At 41.1% G+C, this 19546-nt stretch overlaps 1 protein-coding gene across 2 annotated transcripts; it reads right to left on the bottom strand.

The window, feature by feature from the left end:
* On the bottom strand, positions 1-13085 carry C1GALT1 (core 1 synthase, glycoprotein-N-acetylgalactosamine 3-beta-galactosyltransferase 1). Of its 2 annotated transcripts, none has more exons than XM_021538366.3 (4): positions 12988-13085; positions 7842-8081; positions 5563-6230; positions 1-4384 (listed from the first exon to the last, which is right to left on the bottom strand). In XM_021538366.3, exons 2-4 carry the CDS (start codon positions 8062-8064, stop codon positions 4175-4177), a joined length of 1101 nt encoding a protein of 366 aa, XP_021394041.1. In that variant the 5' UTR covers positions 8065-8081; positions 12988-13085; the 3' UTR covers positions 1-4174. The 2 variants fall into 2 exon arrangements, with proteins under 2 accessions (XP_021394041.1, XP_085423362.1); XM_085567236.1 differs by lacking the exon at positions 12988-13085 and adding an exon at positions 12500-12645.
* Positions 13086-19546: the final 6461 nt, after the last annotated feature.

The raw sequence follows: 19546 nt of genomic DNA, 5'->3' as shown, positions 1-19546 counted from the left end.
TATGAGATAACTTATTTTATTTATTCAATTCTCAACTTAATTTTGATGCTAAAAATTGGTCAAAGGCACTTCAAAGAAGGTATTTAAGAAACAAATCCTTATGGTGACCATTCCAGACAAATCACCAACTTTTATCTGGCATTAGGAACACAACTACCTATAATTGCAAAGTGAAACATTCACAGGTTTTAAATGGAGCATACTGTCCAGCAGCAATATTCAATTCTTTTACACTATTAATAACATTTGTGGAGTATTTTAAATACAATATGGTAAAACAAAGCAAATTACACTTTTGGAGTTCCACAGAAGATTTCTTGACAGAAAAAGGACAAAAGCTGCCTTTCCCAGTGGTCCTGTATTGAGGGCTCTATTTTCATCTGTGCGTGCACTATCAGCATCAGTAACAGGTACAGCAGAGAAATAACCCACACTTTTCTGTCATACAAAGACAAAACACCCTGCTCAGATAACAAAGCATTTATAAGAGCTCTATCTGCTACTCAAATACTGACATTTATATTTCTGCAAGCAGAACAGATCAAATGGTAATAGCTGAAGAAAAAGTGATTTTTAATATACATCCCTACCAAAGCAAAACAAAGTGTTCTTAAAGGCAAAAGTACTGTGAAAGGAGCTTCCACAAAATGATGGACAGCGTGTAACATCTTAAATAACACAAATACAGACTGCAAAAATTATTTGGGAGTGGAAGAAGATTAAAACTGGTATTTTTCTGCAAACAAAGATTATTTCTCTTCTCTGATTAAGACATTAAGACTAGTGATCAGAAAGTAGCTTCTTGCCATTGTCAATCTTTCTGAAGTGAAATCACATTTAACCACAAGTTTAAAATGTTACTCTGTCACACATGGGGACACTCCCACATCCACTGACTAGTAATTTCAAGAAAATAGTTCAAAAATTTTAGATGGGTAATTTAAATCAATGAAAGCTTTTAGGTTTTCTAAAATTAAGAAACCTCTTTTAGAAACCAAACCACAGAGAAATAATCTGCACAGCCTAAATAAGCCCATGCTGCTGTGCCTCAGGAAGTCTCTCCATCTCCTTGGGCTGCAAAAATTCTCAAACTCAATAAATACTTTCTCAAAGCACAAAGACCTGAGAGTGAAATAGCAGACTACTAATATTAGTGTAATATTTTATGTGAAAATTATACTGTTCACATTCCAACCTTGTCCACTGAGGCTTCTGAAGGCAGTGAGATAGAAACCAATTATTTCAGAGGTATCAGCTCATGGTTATGGCAATACAATTCAACAGAGAACAATAGCTCTCTGTTATAATCACAGAATGTAAAACCTGATACTTTTCTAGCTTGTCTGGAAAGAAAAATAATTCTTTGCAGCGCTGTTATGAAGGCAAAAGAAATAGATTCAGAGGCCTATGCACAAGGACACTTTAAAACAAAGAACTGACATTTGAAGAAAAGGCGACTTACTTCTCCAGGCAGGCCACCCATTTATCACAAGGTAGTATGTCCTTAGCCTTATCCCCTTCAGAAAGAGAACTTGCTCCTTTACTTTTCCAGTCTCTCTGCGGTCCTGCACATTTTGTGGAAGGGGATATTCCCACTCTGCTCTGCTAAACCCACAAGCCTCAGCTGGGCAGACAAAAAGAACTAGAACTGCTGCTGAGAAAAGGCCTCACCCTCAGGAGTGACCTGGTTTACCTTGTTATCCCAGCAAACAAACTGTGTGAAGCTCAAATACCTTGCTTCCTCCTATCCACCTGAGACTTATGCTGGATGAAACTGGAAAGCCAGAGACAGGATAGTCAGGACAGTAAGGAACATGACAAGGAAATGCTTCACAGGACAGCACAGGGCAAACATATGACACAAATCTGCAGAAAATATGCAGGATTAGTTCTGCCTGTTGTGGTAGAAAATCTTTAAATCCCCATGGATGAACTGAAGAAAGCAGAAATAAAGGAACTGTACAGCAGCTCAACAGATCTTTTACATGGGCTGAATTTACAAGGAGATTAGGTTGGGATCTCAATTTCATTTTGTAACTTCCTTAAGTATTCCTGAATATTTTAACTGCTTGTTTGAACAATGCAATTGGAGTTATCAATTCCATATGGATTTCACAATACGATTGGTTTGTGCTGTATATGAGATAAACATTTAGCTCATAGAAGGAAGCACCTTTCAGCATGTTAACATCCACTGTCCTCTGGACAAGCATCCCTCAGACTACAGCAAACTGGAGATTTTTCCTTTCTTAAACCAATGCCGTTATAATGTTCTACTTAAGTCAATTAACATAAAATAAAGTTCATGTCCCTATCAGTACTTCAGAACAGTGCTGCTCATAAAGACCAACAGATTTAACCCTGCAGGAACTACTTAACCAATACGTGATAGATGAACTCAGCCTACATTCAGGCAGAGAAGATGTATGCAGTATTTCAACACCATGAGCTGTTCCAGTAATTACCACTGTACTGCAGAGCAACGGTTAGAAAGAAAGGAATAACTTTACTGTTGGACAACAGGAAGAACTCCAATCTGTACTAGAACTACCTTTGGAAAAAAAAAATTCCAGTACCTTATGGTAATATCATCTTCCAGGAACATCCTGAAGGACCAGCAGTAGTAAATAAAGCTGTCTGCTACCACCGCTATGTGCCCTTTTCAAAACCAAGACTGGAGGTAATTAGGTTATGTCCAAATTCATCAATATGATGAAGGTGACAAATAACAAAAAGATGAAGAAACTTCTGTTCAAGTGTGGAATAAAACACTACATGTCACACTTAATCCCATTCCCCATACTGCTATTTACTCAATTCGAAAAGAAGAAAACCAGAAAGTTTTAAATTAACTCTACAAAACATATATTCAACATCTGAAAAAAAAATCAGTAATTAAAACACTTATTTTGTCCCACACCTAGAAAGTGTTTCCAGTTCAAAGGCAGAGATACTTATGAAGTAGTGGAGAAAGTTAATGCACTTTAAGAGATTCCTGCATTCAGGCTTGCTCACCTTAATAACTACACAGTTCAACTTCAAAAATAGTGAAAAAAGGATCATTTAACACTTTGTGCTAGAAAAGGTAACAAGAAGCAGATACAGAAAAAAAATTAAAGTGGAAGAAAAAAAATGTTCAGAAAAGTGAAATTAAAGTACTTCAACCAAATAAACTGGCTTTGGTGTATTTTTAAAATAGGACATTTCTGTATCTGAAAATTTAAACCTCTAGAGAAAATTTAAATGGAAACAAACTAATTATAATAGTGGCTGAAACCAAGTTGTTACAATGCAACTTCACTAAGATAATAGTCTTCCTGGTTTATGTGGCAGGTGGGATGGAAGACAGACTTCTGTTTCAAAAGCATCTACCTTAGGCTGAGAAATGCTACGCCGAATCTTTATAGCCATTCAAGCAAAAGGATAAGTTAATAAAACCAAAAAAAAAAAAAAAAAAAAAAAAAGCCACAGGCAAATATGTAAGCAGCTTGTATGAACCCAGCAATATAAACAGTAACTGTTTCTGGTTACTCTCCAAAAGAGTATTCCTCCCCAAAAACTTCATATTGTTTTGCACAACAGAATTTAAAACTTTATAAGTAATTCATAGCAGTGAATTCTGTTTCTGAAACTATTCAGATTAATCTTGTGGGTAAAATTCTGCCACTCTGTTGTTAAGGCAAAGCAGATTGGAGAACCTAATTCCGTGTCTCTGCCTTATTTTTAGTGCAAGGTCACAAAGTAACTCCAAGATGTTGAGAATACTTCAGAAAGCCATTGTGGTCTGTCTGACTGGGCAGCATCCAATTTCTAATATTAGAACTGACTTAATGGAAAGGAAATAGAGGAGAACAGAAAATGAAACAGAAATAGAGTATGATCATCTGTGAACCTGTCCACTTATGGTTTTCATACAAATTCTCCCAAATATTATTGTACCAGAGCAACCTCCAATTTCACAGCTTTAGGGCCCCAAATCTTCATGGGCAGGGATGCAAGGTCACATTATCCCAAGCAGTCAGAGCCAACAGCAGACTCTATTGTACACACAGTGACAACTTGATTTTTGAAATAAAAATTGCCAGGAGTAATTTCAGTCCACAAGCTTCATGCACAAGTTTGAGGAGACTCTTACTCATTGTACTGGCTTCTTTTTGGTTTTTTCCAAGTCCAATTAGCTCTCAGAAGTTTTTTGCTTTAGCTTTTGATTATTCTCCAGTGCTTCCTTTTTGCTCTGCTCTTCTGAATTCTTTGACGAATCAGGATTATACCTATACAAATACCCATATGGACGAAGATGATAAATCAAATATTCCAAATGATACATAGTCACAGAGTCAACATAGTGGAATGAAACTGCTAGATCGGAGCAGCATCCAGGACCCTGAAACACAAAACAAAGCAAAACAATCAGCAAGAATTGCAAAGCATGCCCTGGATTAAAGATCTGGGGAGAATTCAAATAAATTCTTCATTTAATGGTAAGAAATTCACTACTATCAGTCATATGTATACTTCAAAAGTTAATGTTAGGCAAGCAAAATGTACCAGGCATATCTGCCAAAGCATCTTTCCAAAATGAAGCTGACAAAATCTCTTGCTTCTGTGATCAAGCCAGTGAAAAAACTAGCTGCTCTCATTAACATCAGAGGTTTTCTGCTTTTCCATACTTAATTTTTGATGCTGGTGTTTAAACAGCGCCAAGAAGCAGCAAGCAGGCGTAAATGAGTAACATTTATATATTAAACAATAAATGCCTGTTTCTTATGTCAGCATCCAGACAGATTGTACAAGCTCCATGTGACTGTGCCTGCACCTGTTTGTGTTGACATATAATACAGTTTGGCAGTATTGTCAGAATCTAACTTCCTACTGATAGAAAGTTGTTACAAGTAATTGCAGAATTTTCTTTTAAATGCCTTCATTTCATTGACATTATTAGGAGCTACAGGATCATTATTAACACATTTGTCACAACTTATACTTTGTAAATTTGAGAACACTTTTCTGGAGCACAGTTTTGGAGTTTCTTTTTTTAGCAGCTTTGATCACAGAATTGCTAATATTTCAAATGCAACTGGAACTGAGATGAAATATTTAAAGACACTAAAGAGAACAATTGCTATGTACCTGTCATTCTTTCAATACTTAGGAAGTTTGATCAATATAGCTTGACTTTGTTACCAGATGAAGTAGGCTCTATCCAAGCACAGACAACTTGCATTCTGAATCAGTTACAGATGGAACTGTCCACAGCTCAGCCACCCATGCACTGCAGCCTTAGCTAGAGCTGCTGCCTCCTGACACACTAAATACAGTATCATACAGCTGGTTTAAGCTACAGAAATGCTTTAGCTGCTGAATACAAGTATAAAAATAGATTGCTGCTTTACAATGAAAAAAAATCTACTGAAGAACCAGACTCTTTTTCAGCTTTAATATGTAAAAAATTCCAAATTCTGTTTTTGAATCCTGTCACCTAATTCTAATTCACACATCACACGCTCACACACATCATAAGATGCACTTGACAAAATGGATACCAGGTTCCTCAGGACTTACCTCTACAGCAGGATAGTAATTGTAATTCCAGTACCAAAATGTTTTTGGTAGGTATCCTCTGATTAAGTGATGTTCTGGAACAAATGGATGAAAGGTTTCTCTACCACTTGTATCCCTAGAATCCCCTGCTTCCACATTGATGATCTCCATGCATTTTCCTAGCGCCAGATCTTCAACAGAGGAACTGTGAGTGCATTTGTTCGTTTTAAATGCAGCAACAAATCTCTTCAGAGCTTCTTTGCTCAGAACATACCCTGCTCCTCCACTCATGTAGCCCTGCTTCACATAAGGCTTAAATCTTCTTCCAAAGTATATTGGTTGTTCAGGACTGTATTTTGAAAGAAGCCATCTCAAATTGTCCAATATAACATATGTATCATCATCTGCTTTCATAAACCAATCAGCATCATCAAAATAATGGTCATATACATACTGAAAAGCTTTAATAGTCTTCCAGTAGAGTTGGTCCCTGCCTTCTTTGGTTTCTAGGCCCACAGCTGGGAAGTCTTTATTTTCCTCAGAGCTCATAAAAAGTACCTTATTACAGCGTTGGGCCCAAGTGGCCTTAACATGCTTGGCTTTCTTTTCTAGATTTTGAGGTCCAGTCATTACCCAACACAGTATTTTCACCTTGTGATACAGTCCTTCTGCAATATTTTTATCCTCATCTAAAAAAAGAGGAAAGTTGTAAAACCATATTAGACATGATTGCCAAACAAACTAACAGCAACCTCCCCCCTCCTCAGATACTGTTTCTAGATAGAAAAGACATGCAGACAGAAAAGAGACTTTTGCTTCCAAATGTACCAGTTAATGAAGACCATGCTAGATTCTGGAAGGAAATAAGCAAGACTGTCAGAGATTGAAATTCTTAAAGCTGTTTCAATTTCACAAGATAAAGGAGAGTATAAGAGTTATATCAAAATGGGTCTGTTCATGAAAGTGTGGCTTTAGCAAACCTTGATTTCTACATAAAAACTGCTTAGAGGCAACATCTTTATGGTCTTGGAAGACTAATGAAAATTTTAAAACAGAGTAATTTTGCCATTCACAATGAATACAACTTAATTATTACAACACAGAAAGGTCAAAAAGCTAATAAGCTCTTTTATTCATGTTAACTAAATATTCATGTTAACTAACAAAGCCTAATGAATATTTCTAAACAAGCAAAATATGTTTTAAGAATAAAACAAATGGTAAACCAGAAATAATGTATCATATTAAGTAACTGAGGATACTATGAAACTACTGTTACTGTTGATAACATGTTTTTATTTGCACCAATCCAGCAGAATAAAGACAGTTATCAGAGGTGTGAAACAATGTTTTTCAAAGCATTCATTTCTCTCAAAGAAACATTTTCACTTGACACATAAAGATTTTAACTCATGTAAGAGAATATTTCATGGACAGTGAAATATGCACAACTGATAATAAATTATTCCTGCTTACTATGTGCAACTATAGATCATATTTCTCTCTAACAAAGTTCTACAACCAGATGCGAAACACTCATTTTTCAACATTTGGAGTCTAAATAGGTCTAAATAACATCTTACTAACATCTTCAGCAAATGCATTGCAGTGCAATTTTTCTCATCCAAGCTGTGCCTACTCAAACAATTCTCTGTATTTGGGATTTAGAATGAACTCATTTAACGAAATATATCAAATGTAAAAGCATTCCTGAAGTATTGGATGGGTCTGCCTTCTCTGGAAAAATAACCAGAGTGCAAGAAAATTTCTCTGGTTTTGACTGCAAACAGCAATCTGTGCCTGGACTGCTGTGTAATCAGCTTAGCAAATCATGCCCTCAGTGACTCCCTTTGCACCCCTGCTTCAATTCTGTGTTTTACTAATCATACCGAGAAGCAATTTAAAAAAAAAAAATTATTTTAACTTTATCTTAGAGGCTAGATCAAAAGTTAGAAGTGGTCCAAAATTAGCTGCTTAACGTAAAAAGCAACCCAGCCACATCTACAATGCTAGCAAAGATATCTGCTTAGCAAAACTGCCATTTGGTGTCAATAGCTCATTTGAGAAGTTAATGCTCCAGGCATGTCTGGATACAGAAGCTGGACAAACAGTTGGACTCTAAGGAAAAAAAATTACTCCCATAATAAAATGTAAACAAAGAAAACCACCATTCAGTAGACCTCAGGAGAAAAAAGTTTAGATGTAACCTGAACATGAGGAAACTTGGCAGTGAAGAAGCAATGTTTTGCAATGCATGAAAAGGGAGGACATTTGCTAATCAGCCAGGTGTAACAAAATACCTTTATGCTGTCCAACATCTGCATTGAAATCCATTTGTCCTTGCAGCTGATTGTTGTCAGTATCTGCTGAGTGCTGCCCATGTGGATCATTGTGAAGAACATGAGGCTGGATCTGAACCTGTTCTTCTAGTATAATGTTAAACAGGAGATAGCAGACAAAGAATCCTATTGCTGAGCCAAAAGTGAAGGTTAGAAAGTTCACCAAAGACTTAGAAGAGGCCATCTCCTGAAGGTGAGACACTGTCAAAACCAAATTAAAAATACATTAGACTTAGCATAGAAATCAAATCTAAAACTATAGGAGGAAATCAAGGACTAAATCTCTGAAAGCAAAAAACTCAGTTCTAGCTCAGTTTCAGCTCCCTCGGGCTTGCACAGAAATTTAAGTGCAAGAGCAATGTAAATATCAGTATAAAATTGTACATCCATTGATAGTGGCTGCACAGAAAATACCTATTAATTACATTTATACAACATTTAAACAAGAATGTATACACTGAAGTGCAGTAGCTTTATAAAACTTTTTTATTCTCTTCAGCCTACAAAACTGAGCTTTAAAATGTAACACTTAAATCTTTCATGAAGCTAAAAGATGACGACCAATGGCAATCTACAGGTCAAGACACAATATGGTCACAAGATATTCTTAAAACTCCAGCCAAATGTATATTACAAAAAATCTTAACATATGTCAATCACAAGAGATTTCGAAGAGTTATAAAAGCATATCTACTCCCAAAATAGGGCAGTTGTCCTTACACTTTTAGGAATTACTGAGGACTGACTTTGAGAAAAAAGAGTAAGACAACATCTGAATTTTCAAACAGAAACACTAATTTTTCAAAGGAAGAGAAGAAGAAAGTACATTAGCCTTGAAGCCTCTTCTACACTTCTAAAACTGTACTGTAGTAATAAAAACACCATTTCGTATCAGCCACACCCTTTTGCTCCTCAAAAACTACAGGACTTGGCTGATCATTTTTATTAAACCAAATCAGCACCTATGCCTGCATAAAGGGAGTTCTATGCATCAAAAATGAGTGTAAATTTTAACATGTTAAACACTTGAAAACCAATTTCAAGTTTTTGAGGGTTTTTGATCTTTGGAAAAAGTTGAGCTATTTTCTAATAACTCATGACTAAACTACAAAAACATTGACTGTTAAATACACACTGAATTCAAGCCAGAGCCTTACAAACAAGTCAATGATGTTCCCTCCATTAGGATCATTATTAATGACTGTGAGCAGAACCCAATTTAGTTCATGAGAGAGCCCAAAAAAGAAAATTATGGACTGCACAGAGCATCGACGAAAATCATCGATCAGAGAAGAGCTGCAGCAGCAAAACAACTCATTTTGCCTGCACCCCCTCCTCTCACAGCCTGGGCAGCGTATTGGAAACAGTGTGTCCCCAAGCAAGCTGTATGAATCACTGTGCAGCAACACACACTCCAAATTCCAGCTTTCTGTCTGTTCCTCTGCCTTTTTTTGTTTTGTTGGTTTTTTTTTTGTTTTTACTTTCCCCACTTATCACCACAAAGTCCCCTCAAAATTTGCAATACACACAAGGAGATGGCCAAAGTAAAACAATGCCTCCTTTTTGGTATATTCAAGTGGGGACCCATGCATGCCCACAGGGTACCTACACCACCTTCTAGAAGAAAAGGTTTCCACTGTTCTATTTTTCAATATTAGGTGTCTCTCTGCCATAGAATTTCAGTTATCTGCTCCAACAGCTGTTAAAATTTCTCTTGCTAGGAGAGAAAAAAATGAAAATAACTTGAAAATAATTGTTGCTCATTTAAGTAGGAAATTATGTACAACTGAATTCTATAGAAAAAAAATAAATGTGCAGAAAAATGAAAAAAGTGCACCCATCACATTGGAAATCAGAAGCTGACTTGGCAGTACTTCACACACAAAGAGGATTTCTCAGGGCAGGTAGTAGCTGTACTTCATATTTGATACAAAATGCCTCTAGTTACAGTTTTTTATTTAAAAGAATCTGTTTATCATTCTATTGATTTTATACCAACAGAATGGGTTACTATAAACATGTGTGGGTGTATATGGACATGTTTATAAACTCCAACAGTAAACAAGAGAAAAATTTTCATTTTTTATGGTATCTTGATATTTCACATAAATTGAGTCTTTTAACTTGACAGCAAAAATAACTGAAAACTACAGCATTACAGTAGAAGAATCAGAAAATGCCTAAAAGGAAGGTCAGTTGTGAGATGATAAACATCCCCACTCCTTGCAGACATTCTCTTCTACACACAGATTTATTCAGGGGGAAGACACGCAAAACAATTAAGGCCAGGTTGGATGAGGCTTTGAGCAACCTGATCTAATGAGAGGTGTCCCTGCTCATGGCAGGGGGATGCACTTTAAAAGGGGTTGGATGATTTCCCTTCTCCCTTCCAACTCAAACCATTTTGTGATGCTATGAGTCTATGACATTCAGAGAAGGAAACATCTATTTTTACTTCTTGAGTTAAAAAACACACTATGTTAAAAAACACCTACAATAAAAGGCTAGGTTTGAATTTAACTTATGCTCCACTGCTCTATCATGGAAGCTTAAATAATTACAGATACTTAGATATTCATGCAGGTAGTCCTATTCACATCAATCAAAACAACAAATATTTTCAAACTCTATCACAATGTAACAGTCATTTAAGATTTGGTTCTAAATTTAAGTTTCATGAGTCAACAATTTCTACATTTTCAAGCTTACAGAAAAACGATTTTTCCTGTGTTACGGACTTGGCAGCCCACTGACAACAAGGCTGCTGCAACTCCATGTGCCCAGATCCAGCCAGGCTGAGGATGTATTCCCATAGTTGTGCATGCAAAGATGCATATGCACATGGCTGACCACAGAGATCAGCACAGATAAAAACAAGTGTTCATGCAGACACAAACATGGCCTGGCCTTATGCTGCTCCTCCCCATAGCTGCCCAGGACAAAGGCCTGCTACTGGGGAATATACACATGCACACAACCTACCCAGCAACCAAGCCTGAATCCTCAGACTCCCCAGAGCCCTGCTCCTCCTCAAGCTGCCGACCCTCTCATCTCACTAGTACCTGTCCCACTCTTACAGCTGCCTCAAAGAGGCTCCCAAGCCTCTTGATCCTACTCACTGGCTAGCCCGGTGTGATACTCACGAGCTGGCATCCTTGCCAACACTGCACCCACGCACTCCACTCTCCCCAGTGACGGGCACTGCGGGCACTCCAGCCTCTGTGGCTCACAGTCCTGCTCGCTGCTGGGCATTTAGACCTCACTCCAGTCCCTCCAGCTGCTGGCACACCAGACACAGAGGTCCCTAGATCTTACTGTGCTTCTCTAGTTGCTGGCACTTAGAACTCAGTATGCACACGAGTCCTGGCACCCACCAAAATAGCTAGAAAGGCACCTTAATGAGGAAAGAGGACAGACTCTGGCAATCTGGCCTAGGACACAGTCAAACAGACTGACCAGCCACTTGTTTCTAACTGAGCAGGCTCTTTTGTTTTCCCATAATTCGTCCTCAAACCACCTTTCTTTAGTCCCTCCCAGGAGCACCCCATAATTTTGTGCACTCATAAGATGCTTTTCTCTTGTGTCCCATGTGACCCATATTTTCTAGGCAGTTAGCCCCCCTGATCTTGTGAGCTGTTCCAGCCAGCCCTCCTGGGGACTTCTCCTGCTGCACGTCACACCCGGGCAATGGGGCTGGTGGCTCCCCAATGATAGAACCAGGGGCTGACTCCTCTGGTGAGACTGTGCCTCTGTTCATCCTGCTAGTGAGCCTTCAAACATGTTAATCTAAATTACTGCTCTCACCCTCCTGTTCCAATAAGGGCTTTAAGAGCACTTCCACAAGCCAATGGAAATTTAAGGATAAACCATGCAATATGAGAACATGAATAAATGGCAAGAGCTTGGCCCCACCACCAAAAGAAAACAACCCAACCATTTTTAAAATTAATACTTTCACACAAACTCAGAAACACATTAACCAAAATAACAAACAAGTAGAAATACCCCAATCCCAAAACAACATAACAAAAAAACCCAAGAAAAACCCCTCCGTAACCATCAAATTTGGATTTTGAAATTTACAGAATGCAGAACATCAGAACATAAGTCTAATTTTAAACATGTTTATCCCACTACCATTCCATAATCCCTTTAAGATTCGATTAAGTTAAACCTATATACAGGGCTGATTCTTTCTTGTATCCCTTACTTAGGAATCAAGGGGGAATCTCTGAGGCCCCATGATGAAACAACTTAAACGTCCTTTGAGAGCTGCATAATTAGCAATGAAATTGATCTCTACCACCACGTCCTTACCAGTCAAGCAACACATCAGAATAATTCGACCAAAATGTAGAAAAAAACATCGTTAGCTGTGCAAACACGCCTTCTGCCCCTTAAATCACATATACTGCTAGCTACTCTGTATATTCATATGCTTACGAAATGCTGCTAAATGCACAAGTTGTGCATTTGCTAACGTCTGCATCTAGGATTTCTGTGAGGCTCTGCAGTTTCCTATCGACTAAGCACAGATCGTATCTTTCCACTTCAAATATCTAATGCTATAAGCATTTCTTTCAAAATAATTCCTGCTTGTTCTACCAGAAAATACAAACCATCAGAGTAAGGTACTTCGGCATAGGAGGCCAACAACTGCACTGAAACGAGACGTGTAACAACCCACAGTACCGGTGAGCTGGAAGAAGATTTGGCTTCTCCTTCCTCATTCCAAAAGCTGACGCCGTCCTTCGGCAACAAGTGCCGCGGCCGAAGCGCGGCCCCGCAGCTCTCCCGGCGCCGCTGGCCGGGAGCGTCCGCCCAGGAAGTCCCGCTGCGGGGCGGGAGCGGCGGGGCACCTCGCTCCCTCCGCCGGGCTCCCGGGGACTCGCGCTTTGCCAAGGATGCCCCGGCTCCGCCGCCGCTCCTTCCCGGCCGTGCGGCCGCGGGCGCCCCCCTCGCCGCCGGGGTGACACGGAGCGCCCCGGCCGCCTCCTCCCGCCCGGTCCCCGCGGAGAGGAGGCGCCCTCGGCGCCTTCTTCCGCGTCGCCCCCGCGGGCGGAACGCTGCCCCCCGAGGCCCGACCCCGACCCCGGCCGCCCCTCACCTCTCGGGCCGGCGGGGCCCTGGCGCGCGCTCAGCCGCGCGACGGCGCGCGGGCACCCGCTGGCCGCGCGCCGGGCAGGCCCCGGCCCCCGCCGCCCCGCGCCGCCGCCGGCCCCATCGCGCGGCCGCCCCGCGCCGCGCCGCGCGCCGCCCCGGGGCGGGCGCGGGCGCGGGAGCGGCGCCGCCCCGCCGCGCGCTCATTGGCCGGCGAGCGGGCCGGGGGCGGGGCTCTCGCGGCACGCGCCGCTTTAACCCCGCTCCCGCCGCGGCGGAGGCGCCGCCGCGTGGCAGCGCGCGCCCGCCCGCCGCGCTCCTGGCGCGGGAGCGGCGCGGCCCCGCCCCCCCCGCGCGGCCACGGGGGCCCGCCCCTCCCTCCCCACCCGGGCAGCCGGGCCGGGCCGCCGGCGGTGGGCGAGGGCCGCCGCCCCAGGCCGAAGCCGCAGCGCGAGAGCGGTGCCCGGCCCGGCCGCAGCACGCGGTGGCTCGGCCCGGACACGGAGGGTGCGGGGAAAAGATGTCCCGGGGGGAAGGGGAGGGCGCGGCAGGGCTGCCCGGAGCTGCCGGCAGCGGTAAGCGGCGCGGCGCCCCGGCAGTGTCTGCGCGGGCACGGCCAGCGGGGAAATGCCCGGCAGCGCTGTCCGCCCGCCCTGACGCCGCGTTACCTCGCTGTCGCCTGCCTGGTCCTGCCGGGAAGCGGCAGTGCCGGGCGCTCAGGCCGGGCTGCGGAGCTCCGCTGCGCTCCGGCCCCTCATTTCCCTCACTTCGCCTGTCTGGAGCCGCTGCTCTTCCAAAATACCATTAGGCAACTGCAAGGGAGGTTGCTAGGATACCGAGCCCTCTGCAATCGCTCCTTATCTCCCTGTGCTAACGCTGCCTACCTTTCTAACAGCTCTTGACGTTTATCTGTCGGTGGTTTTCTTAGGAGAAAAACATTAAATAGCAGGAATTTTAGATTTGGAAGGTGGTTTTGATTACAGTGTAACCGAAAAAATAGCATTTTGCAAGCACTGGGTAGATAATGGCACTCTGCAGTAAATAGAAGGTTTGTGTTGTGATTTTTTGGGGGAGTTTGTGTGTTTGTGTGTGTTGTTTTTTTAAATACTGGGTGCAGCTACGTGCAGAGAAGGACTGATCCATGCTGGGGGCCATTAGTGTTTCTGTAAATGGAGGTCACTGCACACACTGTTCTTGGTTTTCCTGTTCTCCATCCCTCCACCAGCCTGTCCGTAGGTTCAGTCCAAACCATAGGTTTCCCTCATCATAGCTGTAGATCTGTCTATTTTCCTTCTGTCTCCTCAAACAATTATCACCTCAGGAGTGTGCCCTTTCATCTCCATTTTCATGTCTATTTTTACTTCTTTTTCTCTGTACAATGGGTCACATAGAATCACAGAACCATTTAGGCTGGAAAAGACCTCCAAGATCACTGAGTCTGACCTATGACCAAACACCACCTTGCCAACTAGACTATGGCACTAAGTGCCACATCTAGTTATTTCTTGAATGCCTCCAGGGACAGTGACTCCATACCTCCCTGGGCAGTCCATTCCAATGTTTAACAACCCTTTCAATGAAGAAATTCTTCATGAAGTCCAACCTGAACCTCCCCATGTGCAGATTGTCCTGTTGTTGGTTGCCCAGAAGAGCAGGGCCCTCCCCTGGCTTCAACCTCCTTTCAGGCAGCTTTGGGAGTGATAAGGTCTCCCCCCTACCCCTTTTTTTCTCCAGGCTAAACACCCCCAGCTCCCTCTGCTGCTCCTCATATGGTTTATTCTCCAGACTGTTCAGCAGCTCCATTGCTCTTTTCTGGACATGCTCCAGTATCTCAGTGTCTTTCCTGAAGTGAGGGACCCACAGCTGGACACAGCACTTGAAGTGTGGCCTTGAGTCATTTAGGAGATGCTGAATGTACCAATTTAGGAAGCTCCCACATTACTCTGGGTCATAGTTTCTTGTTCCTGCCCCATCCCACTCTGCTACCTCCTTCAAATAAAAATTACAAGCAACTCGGTGAATAGTATCTTCTTGATCTAGTTTCATGAGAAGAAAGGGAAGGCTTCTTGTAGGGCAGAATTTGATTGGCTTTAAGAAAATCAACAATAAACAATAACAAAGACAATGGCAATTGCAAAGGCTGTAAAACAAACAAGTATGTATCTATCTTCTTGTTTTCCTTTTTTTCCACCCCTACCAAATTTGGATAGAATCGCTGTTCATCCATGTTCAATGCATGCTTTAAATTCCCAAAACAGATGAAGCAAAGTTTTCAAACTGTTTTATATTACAGATAATGTAGCATGTCTGAGTTGAATACAAGACTTCTATTTTGCCTGGTGAACTTTAAACCCTGGTCTTGCATCACAAGAGTTGCTCTGTCAAGGACTATCAAGGACTGTGGCCCATAAATTTATGCAAAAGTGCTACACTTTTTTCATACTGACATGTTCATTGAGCTGTTTCACTCTGTTAGGCTAGTTTGAAAAGGAAATTTCAGAGAGAGGGTAGAATGTGCTGTAACTTAACAAAAGCCACATCTTGCCCATTAATAGTGGTACATATTAAATAGTTTGTTTTAACAAATGTGACAGTTTTGGCCATGTTCTAATGGCTGTTTATTACTTTATGGAGATATTTACATACCACATACATAAGCAGGTTTTCTTGGTTGATTTTTTTCACTCAGGGAGAGATGAGCAGTCTCTCTTACAGTGCTCTAGTGGCAATCTCTTTCAGTTCAGGGTAAGGAAACAGGCCCCTCCAAGGGACTGCCTTGCATGTGTAATGGTACTTCCACAGCTTCTCTGCAGCACTGCTTTGCTCAACACACTGCCTCTGGCTGGATGGTCAAGGGAAAAACTGTTCTCTTGTTCTGAGGCAGAAGGGAGAGCAGACATGTGCTCTGTCTTGCTTCCATGACACACATATCTACGTGACCACAGTCCCTTTCTATACAAACCACTGCTATGGGAGAGTCTCCTCAGCTGCTGAGAAAGCCCAGCAGTGTTGGGGGACACAGTCATATCACTGTAATATGGCAAGGAGATTCACACCACTTACCTTCCAGCACATGTGGCTAGGAGCAAATGAAAGGAAAATTAAATTCCTAGTATTTAAATTTTAAAATTAATCAATCCCTTTGGTCTTCACATCAGTAAACACAAAGAACGAGACCTTCTCCTACCTAGGAGGGCCAGCCATATTCAACATAAAGACTGTTTTGAGCAGGGCAAAAGCAGAGTAGCAGGCCCTTAATCCCTCTGCACATCACTAGGGAGATCTCTGTGACATAATTGGGCATTTCAGTGTTTACACCCTCTGGAAGGCACTCTGGAGTACAAACCTTCTATAAAAGCCCACTCAAAGATCAGCTACTGCGTTCAACTACCCCCATTTCTGTGCAGGGGAGTCTGGAAACAGGTTTTTAGATAGGAAAGCTCACACAAAATTAAGGCAGAAGGCAAAATGCAACAGCTGCTGTGAGGCTCTGCAGTTTGGCAAGTCACTGACTACAGACATATCATTTAAATATGTCTCAAGTTTATCTGGATGTGTATTCAATTACCATCTATTAAAAGTAGGGTAGTTATCCTCTGTTAATTGGGCAGTTAACTTTATCTCTTCCACAACCAATCCTCCTTCCAGGGAGATACCTTCTATTAATGGGTCATTGAGTGTCACTGCATGACTGATAAAAATTACATCATCCCATTATGAGATACTCTGCCCAGAGAGAAGAATCAAGTATTCCTACCTAGATATATCTGAGAATTAGAACAACAGAAACAGCCTTTTCCACTGGATTCCCAGAGGAACAGTCTTTTGCCACTAAATTCCAAGAAGAGCAGCTTTCTTCTCCACTGAATTCCCAGAGGAATATCAGGCCCATCTACAGCACCACTCGACCTTCAGGAGAAAACTACACCCTTCTACAGGATCACTGCTTCAACAGAACCACATCTGCCATTCCAGGAGGACTGCAGCCACCCTTCAACTGAACTGCTGCCAACACCCTGACCCACAGGGTGTCAAGTCGTATTCTGACTCTGTCAGTGATTTTGTTTGTACTGTTGCATTTGTATTTTTAAATGGTCCTAGTAAAGAACTGTTATTCCGATTCCCATATCTCTACCTAAGAACCTCTTAATTTCAAAAATTATAATAATTCAAAGGGAGGGGGTTTACATTTTCCATTTCAAGGAAGGCTCCTACCTTCCTTAGCAAACACTTGTCTTTTCAAACCAAAACAATATGTAATTGGTATCTAATAAATCTGTGGTGAAACTGATCGCCTTCTGTAGAAAGCTTTCGAAAGCCAGTGGTTGTTAAGGAATAATGTTTTCTTAACATTTTGTTTAATTTTAAATAGTCTTATATAGAGACCATTTATTGCTTTTACAGGTCATTAGCAAGACCATGAAAATATATATTCTATAAGTAATTTCCATGTATTTTGACTGAAAGCTACTTTTGTGTTTTCTTTTCACTCTTATTTTATCAGACAGCCAGATTAAATTTAATGCCTTACTTGTTTAATATTATTTATAAAAGATCTCACTAACTTGACTATTCAGATTTAGTAAGGCCATTATTCTCTAAGAAACCTATTATCCATTCTGTGCCCACTTATGAACCCACACATTGTAGTTGCAGGCACATTGGACCAGATCAAGTTTGAGAATTACACATATCAACCCTAATTCCTTGAACAGAAGAAAGGCCTTTAGAAAAGTGAATGGAGTTTCAATTTACCACCATACCTTTACCCACTTGACTTGGGGCATGTAATATATGTTATAAAATAAATAGTGCTAAATGAAATTAAAAACCACAGCATTTTGTGTACTAAAACCAGTGTCTGACAACAAGCAAGCTAAGTAATAGAAATTCAAAACACCAGGAAAACACTGTTGCCAGAGATGTATATTCCAAAAGATTTTTTTGTCTAACAAGACCCCAGCTGGAGGCATTTTTGACAGGCAAATGCAGCAGCAACAGACTAAATGATAAAGATTAAAACACCAAGAAGACACCGTCTCCAGAAATGTATATTCCAAGGGATTTCTCTTGTCTAATTAGACCCCAGCAGGCAGCATTCTGATAGACATCATCAGAAGCTTATCCCAGAAATTTTCACCTGACAGGATTCCAGCAATTTTCCACCAGTTCCGGAAAAGGCAATAATATGCTAAAGAAGATGCCCTTCCAAAGCCCGAGAGACTGTATAAAAATGGACCCCTTAGAACTGAGCCTCAGAGACCCACGGGGACTTTGGTGTGATAGCGGCCAAGTCCTGACACTGATCACCTGGCTCAGAGTCGAATCACTTGTGGCCTTCTTTTTTCCAAATGTATACTTTGATCATTTAATAAATTTCTTTAATTATTAAATTGGAGCATTCATTTATAGCAGGGCAGGACACAACAATTTGGTGGGGTGTCCTGGAACAGCCAGAACCATATACAGAGCTGTAAAACTAAATTATTTGCTCTAGTAAGATTACTGTGTGAACTAAAGTGTATCTAAATATAATAAAGAAGTATGAGTGTATCACCCCACCTTCCTTTTACCAGTAAGAACACCAGCTGCCTGAAAGTCGGACATCCTGTTATGACAAGGAACTTTACCCACTGTATTTCTTGCACAAACAATAGAACTGCCGGAAGTGAAATAATTCACATTACTGATCACTGAAGTTATAAGTTCTGTCCTCATTTAAACAATTGTACAATCTCTATGTTGCTGTTCCTGCTAACCAGATCTCCTTGCTACAAATAATTGACTTAAAACAAGCCATTGTGAACTTCCAGATTGGTATTTGGTGTAGATTAGTATTCAGTGTGTGCCAAAAACTCCGGCTGTATATTTCAAGTGGCAGAATAAGGAATTAATCACCAGACCTTGATAAAAATATGAAATTCAAAAGAAAGAACACTTCTAAAAAGTTTGAAGTAAAGGGAATTTTTTTATCAAAATAAAAAATATTAAATATCTTTGTATTTTCATTGGAAATACCAGAAAAAATGCAATGGGCTCTCATTCTGGAGACTGCAAGAAAAGCACTTGTCACAATGTTTCTATCCTGCTAGCAGACCTGCCCCATATCCCACTTCAAAACACTCTACAGCTGTATTTCTAAAGATGAAACAGTGCCAGGGACCATTCTTGGACAGAGATATTTTACAGTTTTTCAGTTCAAAGTAAATTCAAAGCTGTGTTTTTGCCCATCAGAATGAGATTTTTGTATCATGAAATGGAGAAAATGACACTCATTTTCAGTGCTGTGGAACAGCAAACAGAACCACTGACTGGTTAAGAAGTCTGCTGGTATTCTTCTGTATGGACTCAAACCTCAGCCTTGACCATATTGTTCTTTAGAAGTAACTCTTGGCAACAGTTACTTCATTACCTTTCCCAGAGATTTTATCAAGGAAATACTACCTGGCAGGGACATACATCACGCCAATGAGTGTGTTAATAATTAGCCTCCCATACTTTATTTTCTGGCTCTAACTTATTTCTACAAATAGCCTTGTAAACCTTTAAGCACTTAAGAAAAATAT

This window comes from Lonchura striata, chromosome 2, assembly GCF_050655825.1.
Source record: "Lonchura striata isolate lonStrDom1 chromosome 2, ASM5065582v1, whole genome shotgun sequence".
Classification (NCBI taxonomy): domain Eukaryota; kingdom Metazoa; phylum Chordata; class Aves; order Passeriformes; family Estrildidae; genus Lonchura; species Lonchura striata.
This window is presented reverse-complemented; position numbering and strand designations above follow the sequence as displayed.